This window comes from Mytilus californianus, unplaced genomic scaffold (genome assembly GCF_021869535.1).
Source record: "Mytilus californianus isolate M0D057914Y unplaced genomic scaffold, xbMytCali1.0.p SCAF_9, whole genome shotgun sequence".
Taxonomy (NCBI): Eukaryota; Metazoa; Mollusca; class Bivalvia; order Mytilida; family Mytilidae; genus Mytilus; species Mytilus californianus.
This window is the reverse complement of record NW_026262745.1, coordinates 96423242-96443122: the sequence shown is the minus strand read 5'-3', so window position 1 is coordinate 96443122 and position 19881 is coordinate 96423242. Positions and strand designations below refer to the sequence as shown.

General features: G+C 32.6%; 1 protein-coding gene across 1 annotated transcript; it reads right to left on the bottom strand.

The window, feature by feature from the left end:
* Positions 1–2063: 2063 nt before the first annotated feature.
* Positions 2064–18852, bottom strand: LOC127714062 (uncharacterized). The gene is made up of 8 exons (XM_052220010.1): positions 18838–18852; positions 14075–14335; positions 13070–13858; positions 9699–9814; positions 6820–8082; positions 6115–6148; positions 2778–3050; positions 2064–2074 (listed from the first exon to the last, which is right to left on the bottom strand). The coding sequence occupies exons 2-8, from the start codon at positions 14127–14129 to the stop codon at positions 2064–2066; spliced, it is 2541 nt and encodes an 846-aa protein (XP_052075970.1). The 5' UTR covers positions 14130–14335; positions 18838–18852.
* Between the last annotated feature and the right edge of the window lie 1029 nt (positions 18853–19881).

The following is a 19881-nucleotide window of genomic DNA, read 5'->3' as shown; positions in this document are numbered from 1 at the left end:
ATGATGTAAAAATAAGAAGATGTGGTATGATTGTGTTACCATATCAATTTATTAAACGAGAAAAGCTAGTATGCCTTACTTTACTATAGCTTTGTTTATAATATTTACTATCAATTACTCGTTTATTCATTATTCATTCATTAACGGACAGTCAGAAAAAGACATTAGTCTTTCATAATCATGCATGCAATACTGTGTAACTCGTATTATACGACTTTGCCACCAGCAGAGCTATAGAAAAACCGTACAATAACGGGTGTTACACGGACACTTTTTATAAATAGAGTCTCTCGTGCATTCAGTGAGTTCATATGCACTTTTTCGTACACCTTGTGACCATATTACCTGTTTTCAGAATTATAATTTATATGAAAAGTATTCATAAAGATTATATTTATAAAAAAGATAACTAAGTTCCAAAATGCTGAAATTAAATAACGTGTCTACGACTGACTGCAAGAATAACTTGAACCATAACATGTTTCAATGTACAAACCTCTCTTCGGTTTGTTTAGAAATAAGCTGAAATCTTTCAAATCGTCTAAATCGAACAATACGGAAGATTTCCCCCTTTTCTCTTCGTGTTGAAGGAAGTTTTTTTAAGTCGAATTGTGATAGCACAAAATCAGTTTCAACGTCAAATAAACTACCACTGATTTTGAACATTTGGACACAGGCACTTGTCTCTGAAAAATTTTTCCTATATACCTTAATATAACACAATTGAAGTATATAGGATTTTTTTTCAGAGACAAGTGCCTGTAAATTTGATTTCGTAAATATTTAGATCCCCCCCTCCCACCAACCTTTTCAATCTACACACCTACGTCACTGATATATATATATATAAAAATAAGAAATAATTTCACTCGCACACAGCTTAAAGAATTGAGAAGCGCCAGTGTTCACGCAAAATCCCTATTTTATTAAAGACAATAGATATCTCCACACATCGTAGTACATAAACTGGTATGGATATTTTTTGGAGTTCAATCTTTTTAATTATGCAATCGTCTATTAAATGCAAAATGTATTACTTTCCAATTAAAAAAGTCGTACAAGTCAGATACAAAACAAAAGTAACAAAAGAAACGTGGTGGTAATAACCAGCCTGTTTTTGTTATTTTTGTTTACGCGAGTTTTCACAATTGAGCACACACTTAACATAGCTATGGGATTTTCAACTTTTCCCTTATTTTTAGGAAAGCACATTTGATTTATGGGCCTTTTATCGCGTGTTTTCCATATCATATTCACAGTTCAAATTTCAATAAAACTTCAAGTTAACATTTGAAAATAATGTTTTATTACAATTAGGTTTTTTCCATATATAAATCCATATCTTTAGAGCTTTTAAAACCAACATAAGATTATGGACAAGTTTGGTTAAATTTAGCCTAGTAATTTCAGAGAAGATTTTTGTAAAAATTAACGCACCACGAGGAACGACGGAGGCTAAGTGATGAGAAAAGCTCACTTTGTCCATTGGTTCAGGTGAACTTAAAACCAACCAAGAATTCCAAACAAGATTGCATCGCTTTTAAATTAAAAAAAAAAATGTCTAACAATTCATAATTGAGTCTCACACAAACGGGAAAAACTAATCAGACAAAGCAAAATTAGAATTAGTTTTGTTCCAATAAAGCAGGAGTTCAAGTGTTTACGGATTCAAATTGATGATAAGTTGTTTTCTAAAAAAATCGTTTTCCAACGAGCCATCAAACTCCTTTTGAACGCCAGATTTTAATTTACGTTATGCGATTATGCATTATTTTCTATGACAAAACCGGGTCCTCCTTTGTTAATTTTATGACGAAACCGGGTCGTACACATTGACAAAATCGGGTCCTTCTGTTTTGACATGACCCATTTCCTTCGTTCCATGCACATAAAAACAAATATTGAGGTGCTCAACTGACTAGTCTTGCAATCTCCATGTTAAAACCTTTCTTTCCGTACCTTTCATTCCGTACAATGTGCACAATTTAACGAGAATTTAATCAAATTCGAGACAAAGTTCACTTAATTCATCATTTTGACGTGCCTTTTTACTTATATCTCTGTTAATCTAGAACTGTTGTAGAAAATATTACATCTCACAATCGAAAATAGTTATATATGTATTTATATTCTTCAATATTATAAAAATAACAAATAAATAAACAGAAATCCTACATTTTTTCTGTCTGTTTATGGTCCGTCAACGTACCGGATATTAGATACCATTGAGTCCAAACATTTTTTGCCGGGGTAGTTTAGACACAGTGTATAATGGAATTTTATGCGACTGTCATACAATGGAGACATTTAGCTAGCTTTAAAACCAGGTTTAATCCACCATTTCCTACATAAGAAAATGACTGTACCAAGTCAGGAATATGACAGTTGTTATCCATTCGTTTGATGTGTTTTGAGCTTTTGATTTTGCCATTTGATTATGGACTTTCCGTTTTGTATTTTCCTTCGAGTTCGGTATTTTTGTTATTTTACTTTTTAAATGTCTTATTTTGTTATAGTCTCAATGACGTATACCCAACATATCTGTTTATTCTTAATTGTTTGTCGGTATAGTTCAAACAAGGTGTAAGCTTTTCCTATTAACCTGTATAGTTTTACCATACGAATAAAGTGAATGATATTACATGTGATGATGGGCACATATTTGAAATGTTGAAATGTTAAAGAGGTTCATCATTTATGATACCTTCATAGGTACTACCATAGATTAAGCTGTTTAATAGAATTGAGAAATAGTATGTGAAACAATCTTAACTTACAAAGTAGATGACGACTAAGCTCTAGCTTTTCCAAGACGCGATCAAGCGTACTAAATGTAAAGTCCCTACTTTTTTCCCTACAAGACTGCACTGCTGCGAATTTGAAATCATCTGAAATTTGATGCTGAAATTGGGTTTCAAAATTTTCCCACTCGTGAACTTTTAGTCCGAATTCGATTGCAAGTTCTCGACACTTCCCCGGAGAAAGTTCTCCAACCATTCTTCGCAGGTGTTTGTCCGATGGACATTGTTCTAGTGCCATTCTTCCAAGTCCTAAGTTGTAATATTTGTACATAAGTTTAAGATTATAACACATGCACATACGCATATATATATATATGTATATATCTTATATTTGAAATAAAATGAAAAATCAAATTCTGTCTAATCATAACATTGAAGATTTAAATTCTTGTGATAAGATTCCATTATTACGACGTCATTATAAACAAAACCAGTAAAACGGGACATTAAGGATGTACTTAGGTGAGGGTTTGGAATTTGTGTCAGATGTTCGGACTCCTTGGTGTTTTTCCATACGATACAAGGTAAAATATTTTGCCCCATAACACCTATTTATCTTTTAATATAAGACTTAGTAGCTCATAAAAGGTCATTTGACAAAATTTAAGCAGATTTTTGATTTTCTTTTGTTTGATTTGAGACCCAAATAAAACCAATGTAAATATAAGGTAAAAGTCCGAATCAGCCTTTTCCCGCCATATTTTATAAATCAAATATCTTGAAAAGGAGCTCCATGACCTATCAAAATTTTTAGCTTATTTTGGTCCTTACCTAATACTCTTCCAGCTTATAGTACCAATTTTAAATTTTTGATTTATTAAATTTCACCTTAGATCACCTAAGTACATCCTTAAACGTTTATTAGTGAATTACTTATTATGCCGCCAAAAACTGTATCGATACCTCGTAAATTAATTGCTGCGTTCTGCTTTGGATTATGATATTAAAAACTAAAAGAAGAAAACAAGCTTTGGCTTTGTTTATTCACCCGTTTGCTGTAAGCATTTTTTATTACTCCTTTTGTTTTTTTTTTAATTTCATCAAGTCTCTGATATAATATTTAAAGCGATATAACACTTCTAATATAAACAAAATACCAAACAATATCTCTCTCGCTCTCTCTCTCTCGTTTGCTTTACTAAATATGCATGAAAATGGAAAGTGTTCATTATTAGCTGATTCTAGATATAAATGAAATGAAAATTAATATTCACAGAACAGTTGCATACTGTGAAAGTACTTTTATTCGTAGTTTCATTTTTCGTGGTTTCAGCAAAAGTTACATGTTCGAGGGTTCTTAAATTCGTGGATTTTAGTTTTCTAAGAAAGAAAAATCGAGTGACGATTTTGAAGACTTCAGAAACGAATATTCGTGATATTAATCATATTTTGTTTAATAATGATTTTTGGGACCTTGTAAAATAAGGTGTTCATTTTCACTCACTTGTTCGTCTTTCATTATTAACAAAATTCAAAATATTTTTAACAAAATAATTGCTTTTGGAAATAAGCTGATTTATCTATGCTTACAAATTGTCTCGATTGAAGGAAAATGCAGAGTTAACATTTTAGTTGTTGCACACGTGTAATCAGAAGTTATGACACTTATTAACTCGAGATCGAATGATACACAGATGAATGATCATCAAAAGTGTTAATTGGGCCATACACATGTCACTTAACGAAAACGGTTACATATAAGAAAATGCTACAAATGTATTTGAATTGTAGAATTATTTTTATGAAATAAAAAAGCAAGACCAAAATGAAATCATTATTTTTTTTTGTATCATGAGAATTATAAAAAAATGAACACGTCTACATTATCGCATATCATCACCGGAAATCTGACTTTCATTCATCAAAACTTATTTCTCATGAGAATAAAAAGGTTCAGTAGTGCATTTTAGATATTTAAAGATTAAATGGGTAAAATCCGGCCTGAAGCTGTATCAACAAAATTTATATTCAGTTTGTTGGCTTATATGACAATACAATACAATACAATACAATATGTTTTATTAAAAAACACTCTAGTCACATTAACATGTGAAACAAGACAAACTGTATCCATGTAGTCAAACCTACATGGGGATCTTTCCATGTCTGGAATTGGACAATAGTTATTATATTTCGTTGGACACTTCGTACTTCATATGGCTTGTTTTTTTTTAACTTTTTGATTCGAGCGTCACTGTCTTTTGTAGACAAAACGCGCGTCTGGAGCGCAAAACTTGCATCGTGGTATCTATGATGAGTTTATTGTACCATTATTCTGTGCATAATTTTTAATACCGCCTTAAATGTTGTAAAAGAGTTTATGATACTTGACACTTATCAATAATTTCCTTCTACTCTTTCAAATGTCATCTTTAAAATGATAGGTAGGTTCAAGTATTCAAATTGCAAGTTTCAAAAGGTCACAAGTTTTATGTCTGTCCATGTCAAGTAAGGTAATTTTGCTATTGATTATACTTCGACTTTTTTGTGGTGTGAAGAATATTGTGAAGATGGTAGATCTGTAATAGTCTGTGTTGAATTGATACAGACTGTGCAGAATCGATTCAGAGTAAGACATTTGTCTTGTTTTTAACCGTGTGTGTACTTTTAAATGTCCATTCTTGCTGTCAAAATGATATGAACCCTACACCTCTTTCATTAAGAATGCATTTGTTGATATTAAATGAACATAGGGGCCTTTCATAGCCGACCGTACGGTAAGGGGTTTTCTCATTGTTTAAGGCCGTATGGTTGCCTATAATTGCTTACATTCACTTCATTTGAACTTTGGTGGGTAGTTGTCTTATTGGCAATCATACCACATCTCCTTATTTTTATATAGTTATCAATTGTTATTCAGCATTCCGAAGACGAAAACAAAAACAAAACGTATGTAGTGTCAATTTCTGTCGTTCATTCCACATGCCTCTGTTGAAGCAGTTTTTGAGTAAGGAGTATATTCCTACTAACGGAGTCCGTATAGTGTAAACATGCACAAGCATAACGTATCAAATGATATATGTAAACGCTATATGATCGGGCAAATGGTATGTTACTGTACTGCTGAATAATTGGAAGTTAGATACTGGAAATTTAAATCAGTCGTTTGTAATACATTCTAGTCAGAAATTGTCCATGTCCATATCGTGGTAAAGATCAAGATATGTAGCAGACCTTCCTCAAAACCTGACGAGGAGTATGGTAATTATTCAGAATTATAGAATTGGAATTACTACTGCATTTTACCCCCTTTTATCACAGCTTAAGCATGCACGAAGGTTACTGTGAAATCTAGTCTTCTCAATAAAGTTACCTATGCATGTGCTGAGACAGTCATCTGAAGGTTCCTGGAATAAAGAAATATAAAATCATGATAGTTTGTTTTATTTTTAGAATATACCATGGAGTTAAAATATCCCCATATTCGCATTTATAAAGAAAACAACAAATAAGTTGAATTACAAAATCATTTATACAAATTTAAGCATGATTGACGTTAGTTTGAACAATATACCAGTTATAATGCTTTCTCCTTTATACAAATTAAATATGAGTACTCTACTGGAACATAAGAGGTTACTACCAGTGTACTAGTTTTATTTCAAAATTGCTGTTTGGTATTTTTTTGTTCAATCGTTATCTTCTAAGTCTTTCGTTGATGTTTTTTTTTTAACCCTCATTAGCTTTCATATTATCTATTTTTCACATATTTCGAATAATTACACCCCTCATTGAAGTACTTTGTGATTACACTTTTTGTATAACTATTGAAATCACAACAAATATTTTTAATGCAAATACAATTTTGGAATATAACAAATAAGACACAGGAGATCAGATAAAGAACACGTTTTGCCTTTTTTTAATTTTCAATAAAATATATTTGGTCATTTGTAGTCGGTTCATTTTTATGTTGGAACAATGAAAAACCCAATAAGTATTGTAATTGTTCTGATTTCCAGATCAAATTTGATTTATGACCTTTTTCAATTACGAATGAAAATATGTGTCTATCTACCTTTTCCGAAAACCAATCTTGCAGGTAACCAACTTCGTGATTCTTTCTGTGCTGACTACAAAACCACGGTGAGTTGAGACGTAATTTACTGTGATGAAAAAAGCATATAGCTGACTTACAAAATACACCAAATTCAATATCGAATGGCATTGGCTTATGTTTCGAAGAACTGTTTTGAGCATCTGACAAGGTAGAGTAAAATTCGCAAATTCCATGCATTGCCGTGGTAAGACATTCTTGAATAGAAGAAGCTAAAGATGGAATAATGTTCTCCTTGTTCACAGCATGTACAAGTGATACTACGACTCTGTTTCCTTTCACCTGAACAGCAATATCGTGACTCTGGTCTACTTGAACCACAGTTAGGTCACTGAAAAGCATTATTGTCTCTCTGTTTTTCTCTTTATAGTTCTTTACGTGCCACATAGTGATGAATGAACCAAGTAATCGATATGACAATGCTGGTGGTATTACTTCTTCGATAAATTTATAGGCCATGACAATTGAATTATTACAATTCCGAAACTTTTCCAAATACTTTGTGTCGTTTGTTTTGGTTATCATACATGGAACAAGGAAACGTGAAACATCTTTCAACGGGCTAGTGGAAAGTTCAAAACTAGTTCTCGGAGCAATGATTACATCTAAATGTACTAACATTTCAACCATGTATTTTCTGTATGGTAAAATATGCACGAACTTCTCTTGTTCCCACAAGTGGTATATATCCTCCTTGTCGATGAATCCAGTTTTTTGAAGGGTTTTCAAAATTCTAGGGAAACGCCCGGTTTTAGGCCAAAACTGCTTTTCGGTCACTAAAGATCGAAGGACTTCCACTAAGTAGGCTGGTGATATGATGACATAGTCACGGAGGTTCTCTACATTGAAGTACAGAAGCTTTCCAAGTGAATGTTGAACTTCTAGAAATGTTTCCATTTGCTTCTCAGATAACGACATTGAATCGTTCTTAGAATTTAATGATCTAAGTTGCTCCCTAGAAATTACATTAGTACCTTCTTCAACTTTCATGGCCAACTGCAAATCTAATGGAATCCATGCTGTTGGCATTTCCTCACCCCATCGTGGATGTTCAGTCGCCCTTTTCATTAGTCGTTGTTGAAGTTCTTTAATTTCTGGATCTTCAGGATTTTTAGAATTGATGAATAGCAAGGGTTTAAATTCTAAATGCTTCAAGCCGGCGTGTGATTTGAATAGCTTTTGTATTTTATCTTCAAGCTTTCGTCGGTATGATTCGAATCTCCACTGAAAAACAACAGAAGAAAGTTAAAGGACATAGTTTATATAAATAAATTAAATCATTTAATTTCAAAGGTAACATATATGTTTATTTAGAGGTTAAGATTTTTATGAGTAGTAATCACATTCTTTTCTTTCTGCATTTCATTAAAAAATAGGCAATATTTATTTGCACGAAAACGTTTACATTTAAAAACAAACCTTTATAGCTGACTATTCGGTATGGGCCTTTTATTGCTGACTATGCGGTGTTGTCCATGCTCATTGTTGAAGGCTGTACGGTGACCTATAGTTGTTAATTTCACATTGATATGAACCCTACACCTCCCTCATTAGGAATGCATTTTTTGATATTATCTGAACGTAGTTATCAATTAGTATGCAACATTCTGACGGAAACTCAAACAAAACAAAACGTATGTAATGTCATTTCAGTCGTTCTTCCACATAATTCTGATGGAGCAGTTTTTGTGTAAATAGCACAACCCTACTAATGAAGTCCGTATAGTGTTAACATGCACAAGCGTAACGTATCAATTGATATACGTAAACGCCATATGATCGTGCATAGTATGTTATTACTGATAAATAGGAAGTTAAATACTGGAAAGTTGAATCATAACGTTTGTAATAGATTCTAGTCAGAAATCGCCCGAAAAGATCAAGATAGGTAGCAGACCTTCTAGCGGATTATAGAATTAAAATTGAAATAGTTGTTAATTTCTGTGTCATTTGGTCTCTTGTGAAGAGTTGTCTCATTGGCAATCATACCACTTCCTATTTTTATATCATATAAGGCAGTGACAGTGGCTTCATACAAAATAAAGATAAAAATAAATAAACTACAACTATAAGTGTATTCTTAAATAATCATTAATGTGCATGCACACAAATGTTAACATACTTAAAATGTCGACACATTTTCTTTATGAGAGACAATCATTAATATATTTTGCAGTGAATTTTATAATGACTTGCGAACCGCTGCTAACAGTGTGAACATATGCCTTAGTAACATTACTGAATGCAATTTAATACAATTTGAATATTTCTTTATTTCTATAATATAAGTATCTCGTAATAAGGCATAGCATGAACATTCTGAAAAGAAATGGTACTCATCTTTATTTTCCTCCCTGCTGATAGACAGGCAGAAGCGTCATTACAATACCTTACCCTTTCAATTGCTATGGAATGGGCACTGATGTAAAACTAACTGAACACTGATCTGTCAGATTTTGTTTTAAGGTATGCAATGTATCAGTATATGTGGGTCAGTGTCCAACGTTTTGGATAATATGAAAGAAATTTGACTTTTGACATTTTTGGATTGAAGTGTTTGGGTTTAGTTGAGTCTAATCAACGATACTTTTCTAAATTATATTTATTTTATTTATTGATATTATTGGGGTCTAAATTTATCCAGTTTTTTACTATATTGACCCGTTTATTAGTTTGACGACAATAATCCGGCTGCATTTGATTTAGAAATTAATATTCTGACTATAGTAAACTTTTCAACCCCCTTCCTCACAAAATTAAATGGTCGTCCGCTTAGTATAACATTTCATTATCACAACTATCACTGTTTTAAAAGATATGAAATAGTGAGATGCAGTTACCTTCCATATCAACGATATCCTATCCTTGTGAGAAGCAACAAATATGATTTTAGGAAATCCTTCTTTCGATCGTTTACAGAACGTCAATATTGAATTTACCCAGTGTAAAAGGTAAACTGAAATAAGAATATAATAGCATCATTACTGTAAACCAACTTAGGTTTCTCAATTGAATTGTTTCATATTCTCATGAGTGGGCCTATTATAGCCGACTATACTTTATGAGTTTTTTATCATTGTTGAAGGCCGAACGGTTGCTTATAATTGCTAACACCCACTACATCTGAACTTTGTTGGGTAGTTGTCGGATACTTTTGTTTGCATTTTATCATGTCTTGTCGACTTCGCGGTGATGTTTTATTGCAAGTTTTTTACTTTATTTATGTATTCAGATAAATGAAGATCAGACATGGAAAATATTTTTGTCAGTAAAAAGTCGTGGAAATAAATTCCAGCAAAACAAAAATGATTGGCTTATTGTTTTTGAAATCCTCAGTAAAAGTTTGAATTGTCAAAATATTTAATGATCTAAATGCTGGTTGTAAATGCTCTTCAAGAGGAGTGCAAGATACCAAAGGAATATTCAAACTCATATCTGGAAAACAAATAACTTAAAACCTTTACTAAAGTCTTCCATAGATACAAAGATTTGGTCTGCAAGTTTGGCTGTACCTGTAGAAAACTTATTTCAAACGGTAAAGCACATCCTAAATTTTACGGATATGTTGTTAACCGAGCCCGGAAATTTAGATACGATCCGGGTAAACTGATCAATCCTTTAAATACATTTATTCTAAAAGGTAACATATTCAACACTGTAATTAAATCTTTGAATATTGTTTTTATTGGTATAAATATTGATTTTTTGTTATCAGTTAAATAAAACCATACTAAATATTACACATAATTACTTTTACGATACTACAATCTGCCTATAATTTGGCATTGCACAAGGCCATGTTTTTCTCTGACTGTTAATGAAGTCGTTACACTAAATCCATTGGATGTTGGATGTGTACTGATTGATATTTTAGTCTTAGATACATGATTTTTTATTATTAGCTGTTATTGGCTTTAACATAGCTGTCAGTAACTGTGAGTACTCTCAGATCTGTATTTAGTGTCTTTTTGTTGTGGGGATGTATAAGTACTCGTCCACATCAACTCTGTGTTTTTGTTAGATTCATTTCTATTTGTATCCATCTGATGAGTTATAAAGCCTTTTCAACTGATTTTTATAGTTTGTTTTACTGTGATACCACTGTCCCAGGTAAGGGGGAGAGTTGAGCGTGTTTAACCCCGCCACATTCTTTTTCTGCCTGTTCCAAGCCAGGAGCCTGTAGTTCAACACAAATTCAACAAAACCAGGGGTGATCTTAGTGCGCGGGTAGAGTAAACAGAACTTGCTCTGCATGAGGCACCCGTCGAGTCGCTCATGTAAGTACAAATTTGTATAAACATCAGGAAATTTGTGTATTCACAATGTAAGTCTTTCGTGATACGTGTATCCGATCTACATTTTTAAAATAAGAAAATACAAAGAAACGACTGACACAAGACATGTTCGCCTGTTAGAATGAGATTTGCTTACATTGCAAATTGATATACCATTATACATCATGAACGTTGGGAAGGACATGCCATATGTGATGTTGGTGAATATTGGTTAACTTTTAATGTAATTTTAAGTGAAAAGTAAAATTACAAACATTTCCAGTATATACTGAATTTAAATACCCAAGTACAGGTTCAAGTTCATATGTAAATTACATGCAGAAGTAAATACATTTCAAAATACAAAGCAAGATAAAAACAAGAACTAAGGGATCGCATGAACACCAAAAGGTCGAGTGAGGTAGTTTTATAAAGAGGCTGTGATATCATAATTAAACGTTTACTTAGACATTTCGTTTACATGACACATCATAGATGGTGCACAGTGTTTATGAACAGGTAAACTTGTTGCATACGTATCAACTTAAATTCATGGCAGTATGTTATTTGTATGGAAATCAATAGCGTAAATCATTGTCGGAAATTATAATTGGCTTGAACCTGTATGTTTTCTTGATGAAAAAATGTGCATTTGGTCACCTAGAAGTCTTGATATATAATTTAGAGTTTACAGAGTTAGCACAGTGAGCGTTAAAACACAGAAACATATGTTTTTACGGCTGACACTTTAGTTATTAAGAAATCTATTCCATTTCATAGGACTTTGGGGCGTTGACCTTTTCATCAGAATCAGAATGGGACATCACTTTTGTATCTGACTGTTGTAATTGGAATTTAAAAAACAAATTCTAGATTTTTTTAATTTTTTTGCACCGTACCTATACATTGATAGTTTGTATTATACCAAACCTTAGCTTAAAATTACAAGGTTGCACATTTCTGAGGCAACGTAGACCTCTTGTTTTTCGTTTGTTGTTTTGCACATAAATCAGGCCATTGGTTTTCTCGTTTTAATTGTTTTACATTTCGGCATTTTTCGTGGCTTTTCATATGTTGACGGCCGTACGGTTGCTAACATCTAAGTCATTATGTCTCTATTAGATAGTTGTCTGATTTGCAATCATACTTGCTATCCTGGTCTCATATATTAAGATTGTTGCTACTAGGTTTCTCGTAAAAGCGATTCGTGTATGATACACGTGATCAGTTTTTGTAATTGTCTTCCAAAGCTTTTGATTCCAAATGTACAGAATTAAAGATATTCCAGTAACATTTGCCATGCAAAATGTAATTGATGTCAGTATCATACGTTTCAACATAAACTAACAAAAATGCAAACGTTAATAAAATGGTACAGACCCCAGGTGAGTTTCATTTTTCACAGTTACAAGTAACCGATTTAGTCATTTAGGAATTCATACGATTCTATCAGTTTTTGTTTGATCCCTTTATTTATTTTCTGAATCGATTAATGAAATTTGAACAGCAGTAAACTTCTTTTCCCTAAGTTTAGGCATTGTCTTGAACTCTTGAATCTTCATCGATGTGGACAGTCTGATTGGCCGATACGCCATTACAAGGACACTGAGACTGTGCATCGTGACTTAACAGTTTTTGATTAGTCTATGTTCAACACAACATATTTGCATTTTTTTGCAATTTAAATCCTTCTAAAAATTGTTGGAACAAATACGTAGTATGCATATCATACATCATATAATATTCAAATCTAAAGTAATGATTCGATTTTCATTATTGATCAAGTTGCAAAGCCGTGTGTCTACAGATAGACTGTATCCAGCAATGCATACATCACCAGCCATATATATGCGCATGTATATGCCACTGCACTTTGATGTTACTACAGTTATTAAAATCTTTAACTAAGTTTTTTTTTCATCCTATTTAACTTTTACCTGCAATTGTTGGTTTCCCAAAGTGCCCTGGTAAAAATCCAAGATCAGGCCTATGCTTGTGTATGCCTATACTTCCGTTAAACATCAGGATAAAAATACCTCTGCTGGTAATGAACAACTGGTGAGTCATATGATAATCTTTCTGGCCTCCAAAGTCCCATATATCTATTGGTACTACCAGTTGCTTGTATTTTCCTTCTTTAACTGCTTTGACCATAAGCTCATGTAATTTTTTGGTAGACATATCGCTTGAAATCTCCTTCATCCATTCGCTGTCAAATTGCCCCGAGATAATTTGGATTGCTTGTGTTGTGCTTTGACTTCTCTCTGTCATTCTTGGTAATTCTAGGATAAGTTTTTTCATACTTGAATCAAACATTAGAGCAGTTTTTATCTCATCAGTGGTAGAACACTGAGCATCAGCTCCTTTGGGCTGATTATCTGTAATATGATCGTCTTGGTTATCATCTAATGAGAAAGTAGGATTCACAGATGGTTGAATATCAATACAATTGCCTTCAAATGACTGCAGATCCTCTATTGTGTCTGCATCTTCTCTCTCTGATTTCTTGTGAGATGATGCAGTGGACATTAAATCTTCTGCACCCACCAATGAACCTCTTTGAGGGTCGTTATCTACCTTCATTGCTTGATAATTGCATTTTCGTTTGGTTTCCAAAAGATTTTGCTTTGTATGGACATTTGCACTGTTATTCCATGCGTCAATTGTAGCCTCGGCACTGGACAGTGTCATCAACATATTTGTCAGTATCTCAGTGACTGCGTTTCCTTTAAAACAGTAATTTATTTGTTGACATGTATGACATTTATAGATTAATATATACTGTCAATAATAATGAATGAACACTCATACTCCGAAGTAAAAGTATACATTTCAAACAAAACTTTGGGCTACAAATTAATCTAACAACGGCGTAAATATTAACATCTACAAAGAACTAAAATGTTACAATTAAAGCTTCGTGTATAAATTCATAGAAATACCCTTTTCGAAATATATCCATTTCATTTCATCCACGTCCATACCAGCTCTTCCCATGTAGATCCATATACCATCGGTAGACTCCCTTGATTCTGGAACTCGCTCTCCTACGAGGATTTTTGCTAAGCAACTCTTCCCAACAGAAAATGGACCTACCAGATAAACTCTATTCCAAAAACTCTTAAAAGAGCTTTCCTGTAGTAAATCTTGTAAATCAGAAGCTGTTTCTAGCCCTAGCCCCCTCAGCTGTTGCAGAAGCTCAACTGTAAAGGTAAAAAGATGATCTACGAATAAAGACTCGGTGTTGTTGGATTGGTATCTATTATCTTACTAGTTTGTTTATGAATCATATAATATACGTCATTTTGTCTCTAGTGGATATTTATCTCATTGGTTATCATACCACATCCTCTTATTATTATGCATCGCTGTCGTCATACAGCTGCTTAGACCATTTGACGACTGAATTTACCAAATTGATAATTTTTCATATCAGTACGGCCTCGAATAGGAGCACATTTGTTTGGGATTTTGTCCATTTATTTACATGTAATAGTACCGTGTTCTTTGCTTAGATTTATTGCTGTTCCGGTTTTCTTTTCTTTTATCAAAGTGGATTTATGAAATTTTAACTTCAATAAACTACTGTTGCATAGAATTGAATAATTTCGTAAATCAAATACATTTTTTTTTCAAAATTACCAATTAAAAACGTAAGAAACAAAATACGAGAAAGAAGATACTAAATGGCAATCAAATCCTATAAGTAAAATAAAAAAGACAACATCAATGCCTGAAAGAACAAAAAATAACGGACAAGAAACACAACATCAAAAACGAAATTTGAACTCAACTAAATACCAAGGTACTATCAGGGGCTTCTGAAGGGTTACCAGTTCCTGGTCAACTTTGACATACATATGATGCTTACAATTAAATATGTGTATCTTGTAAATATTGTATTTTGTTTTTTAATTCTGTTTTGTGTTATAGATTTCAAATGAATAAGTCATCAAAGATTGTGAAACCAGTTGGAAATTTAGAGTCATACGACCTGTTGAACAATTTCCTTCCTTTGGTTGTGGCAATATTACGCCATTTGTTACAACAGTTTATATTATAAGTGTTACCCCAGTTTTGCCAAAAAATTTACTCAACTGTTATTTCTGTGCATGTATGCTATTTTATCCATGAAATTGTTCTTTAAATCGCCGAAAATTTGATAGATATCGTCAATGAATTTAAACTGCTATAAAATTTTAATCCCGAATGGTCAATACACTAGCAATCTTGTGACTGTGTCTTTGGCAATTTTTAATTGAAATTTAAACCAAATGAAATGTGAATGTATTTACTAAAGGCTTCTTTTGCAAATTGGAATAATTGATTATTTTCCATTATTGTTCTTCGTCAGTTAGGTATGCAACATCTTTTCCGCATCGATCATTTCAAAAAGATTTGAATGATATGGTTTGGCTGCCATTTAGTACTGTTGTGCGCAAATGTTTTAAGTATTTTTTGTCCATTTTGTTATCTAGAGCGTGTCGTGCACTGATATCAGTATCATACGTTTATATTCTTATGGTAATCCAGGTAACTTTGTATTACTATATTTTTTAACTTGCAAAGTTTTATATAGACTGGTTATTTTATATAAGTAATGAATTAGTTAGAAGCACTATTGGATGATATATTGACGATTTGTTTAATGTCGTAAAATGAAAACTAAAATTATTTCCTTTATAACTGACATCAGGAACAAACACATATTAATGTTACCGTCCCGTTGGTCTGGTGGTAGTGTGCTGGCCTCGAGTACTGGAAGCCGTGGGTTTTATATCTTGGTTGCTCAAACAGAATACTTGAAAATGTGTATGTGTTGCTTCTCCTCTATGCACGCGTCAATTAGGATTAACAGCATATTCGAAGGCAGAATAATGTGTCATGGTTAGTATTTTTAGATCAAATCTAATGATCACTAAAATGTATTCCCATCAGGTATAATGATAAGAAAAAACATCGAAGATCAGTATTTGCCAGAACATCGTTGAATGTGGTGGAAATTATACTATTTTGTGAAATGAATACGCACCAGCCCACAGTATAACTTCTGTAGCAGTCACCATGTAACAGTTATTTGTATATGAATTGAAAAATGCATAATATGCATAATATATCGGATAGTACTTGTTAAAGGAGCATTAGCTGCCATTTAGACAAAAAAAAAATCAAACATTTATAAAAGCAGATTAATGAAATAATATTTCGCTATGAGCAGTCAGTTTGGTTCAATTTGGCTAAAATAAGATCGCAAATGAATCATTGGCTTGTAAGTAAAATATTCAACCTCAGTTGAACACGTATTTATATAACCCTAACTTGATCATTAGCTGAAGTTGGAGTACGCATTTCCTACGCGTGTTCAGTTATTCAAAAGAAAAGAATGTCAACTTTGAAAAGTGAAACATGGGAGCCACCATAAACAAATTTCTTTGTCCGATTCGGTCAACAAGAAATCATTCATATCCAGGTAAAACCATGATTTACATTTTCATATCTATGACATGAAATAAAACAGAACTGGAAAAATCGTATTTCACTACTCAACAGGCTTTTCAGTCTATTTATATTTATATTTGTGATTATATCGGGAAGATGACTATAGGCGGTCTTTGGAGGTAATCCTGATTGTCTAAAATACGCATTATTATAACGAGTCAAAAGTAAAATAACAAAAATACTGAACTCAAAGAAAAATTCCAATTGGAAAGTCCCTTATCAAATGGCCAAATCAAAAGCTCAAACACATCAAACGAATGGTGACAACTGTCATATTCCTGACTTGGTACAGGCATTTCCTTATGTAGAAAATGGTGGATCGAACCTGGTTTTATAGGTAGCTAAACCACTAACTTGTATGACAGTCGCATAGAATTCCATTATATTGACAACAATGTGTGAACAAAACAAAGAGACATAAAAGGTAAAAATGTATAAAATAGGGTACAGCAGTCAACATTGTGTTATAATCTTAATCACTATAAAAACAAACAAATATGTCAACAAAGAAAAACTAAATGGCATATAGACAAAGCACATAAGCAAAAATGAAAGACAAGACTACAAAAAATGACCACGACACAACAACACAATGGCGATATGCATAAGTACCGAGCCACGGCAAAAGAATATTTCCAAAAAATGGACTAAACAGAAAAGGTTAATAATTTACAATGACACAGAAAAGAACACTATTACACGTAATTAAGAGAAAAAAAAACCATTCAGTACCTAGAATCAATGCATTGTTAATTGTTTCTTTTGGACTTTTTGTAATGTTGATTTGCTTTTAAGTGTAGTTTAAATCAAATAACTTTGAGAATTAAGTCAATTCTGGGATCATGAATTTGACAGCTAATGTCCCTTTATATAATTTCTATCATTAATTGTAAAACTCATATAATTTGAGGACTGTAGATGATTATATTGATTATGTTAGGACAATAACTGCAATAAGAAATTAATGTAATAGCAGACAAGTATGTTTCTAATGCAGATGTTCAAATGAGAAAGCAACTCAACATAATCAAAGTCATCAAAAGATAAACATACCGTTCATACAGCTTACAAGTGTCGAAAGAATAAGTCATTAAAGTTTAAGAAACATACATGAAGCTAAATATTGAAAAAAATGCTAAAATATCTTCAACAAATCGGTACCTTATATGAAGATATATGCATTAATTTTTATGAGACAAGTAAGTTCTACACTTTCAAAAATTGGTCAACAACCCTTAAATAAGTTATTTTAAGCAACATAGCAATTAAGATAATAACAAAAAAGACAACAAATAACCTCAACCAATACCAGTTGCCCGATGTAAAATGGCGACTAAAGTATATGAGGTACAACCACAGAAAAAATCTAACCTAACAAACTTAAATTAGAGGACCGTGACACAAAGACAGACAAAAACTTACCATGCTTACAATATAAACTTCCGTTACGTCGTATATGAAATGTTATCACCCTTCTCTTCGTCGATATCACCCTAAATTGCTACGTAATTCTTGTATAATGGCTCTAAGACTTGAGCAGGCATTATAAGTGACGTCACAATGTCAGAATAGACGTTATCAAGCTTGCTATCGTTAAGCTTTAAACTGTCCAGGGGAGAGGAAAGACACCAATAATTGAACAATAAACTAATCATCGGGTTTTCTACATAATAGAAATCAGCCGCTCGACACAGTGTGATACTTTTCAGCTCGTTCGCTGCGTCCACTGACCAAAAAAAGTTCACATTGAGGCTCGCTCAATGTGTAGAAAATCCGATAACATATACATATTTGGTTAACTATGACCGATGGAAAACTAACCAAATCGATGTACATATGTATAAAATAAACGAAATTGAATAAATGCGATTTAGCTTTGTTGATTTCAATTGAACTCGAAACACATATTTATCAGAAAACGATAAACACACTTGTAGTTTACTAGATGAAAATAACACTAAGTAAATTGCGTGCCTTCAATAGTTTTTCTGGATATACCTCAATTAGGAACGCTCAGACACCAAAAACCATGAATCATAAATATATAAACACGTCAGTTGCGACATGTAAATGACAAAAAGTGACAGATAAGGAATAGCCAAATTCTCCCAAGGTCAATTTTAATTTTTCTGATGGAGTGAGAACAAAAGTTTCTTAATAATTTTAAAGGTTACTCTTATATAAAGATATTAACATATCACCTTACCTTTCTGTTTTTCTTCCTGAAAAGAGAACTTGTAAGTGCAGAAAAAATGGTGCAATGGTATGTAAATTATGAAACGAAAGTCTATTGGACGTATTCACATGTACAGAAAACAAACATCGCACGTAAAACTAGGAAATAACCAAAAATCACACAATCTAGATGGGATATGTATTTGTCTAATTCAGTTGTTATGATAATTCAATGCTGCATACTCTAAATGACATGGATACGAATTAAACTGTTGCAATCAATATGTCATATACGTAAATCTTTACAGAAGTTTCAAGAAACAAATCACAAATTGCAAAAGATATAATTCGGAAATAAAATTTTACAGAAATCTATTTATTTAGTTATTAAAATCCTATAAAATACCGATGGAGAACTTTGCGTCGAAGTTTGAGCATTTTCTTTTCCATATACAGACCCGTACAATTACTCCTGGTCTCATATAGCAATACAAATACACAGAAAAATGGTAAACTGTAACCACGTAGGACTACAAGGTAGAATATATATCCACTATAGGGATTGTAATTCGTCATTTTTGATTAGTAAATGCAAGGCCACGTCCAAACTGATTGGCGACGTTAGATTAAATACATCTTTGGAAAACTAAAAGGCCCTTTGGATTTACACCAGTTTCTCTAAGGGGGTTTTGTCTGATGTTCGGGATTTGTAATTACACATCTACGTACATGTACATCTGGCTTAGCAAATACACAGTGACAACATTAAATAAAGAAACATAGTAATTTGGGACTAAAATGACTACCAAACAGGCATGTGAGTGATTGTGTCTAACCAATATGATTTCTTCATGATCTTATTTTGTTTGTACCTGAAGAAGACTTTTCATTTTCTTTCGTCTGTCAGTCTGACACAAAAATTCGGAGGATATCCTATCTAACGCAGTTGACCCCTGTAAAAGTAAGAAATGAGTGTAAATAATTTAGAAAAAAACAGTATGGGTACTGAGAAAAGACTGTGTAAATACACCATATTAGACTTTCTACATTTTGTTGCGTATATTTTTTTCAATTG

Bases quoted from the DNA above. Each gene is read 5' to 3' on its own strand.
- LOC127714062 (XM_052220010.1), bottom strand. From the start codon at position 14,129: ATGGGAAGAGCTGGTATGGACGTGGATGAAATGAAATGGATATATTTC. The intron at 8,083-9,698 runs GTAACTGCATCT...GTTGTTTTTCAG, and splicing joins GGATATCGTTGATATGGAAG to TGGAGATTCGAATCATACCG. The intron at 3,051-6,114 runs GTAACTTTATTG...ATTACAACTTAG, and splicing joins CTGTCTCAGCACATGCATAG to GACTTGGAAGAATGGCACTA.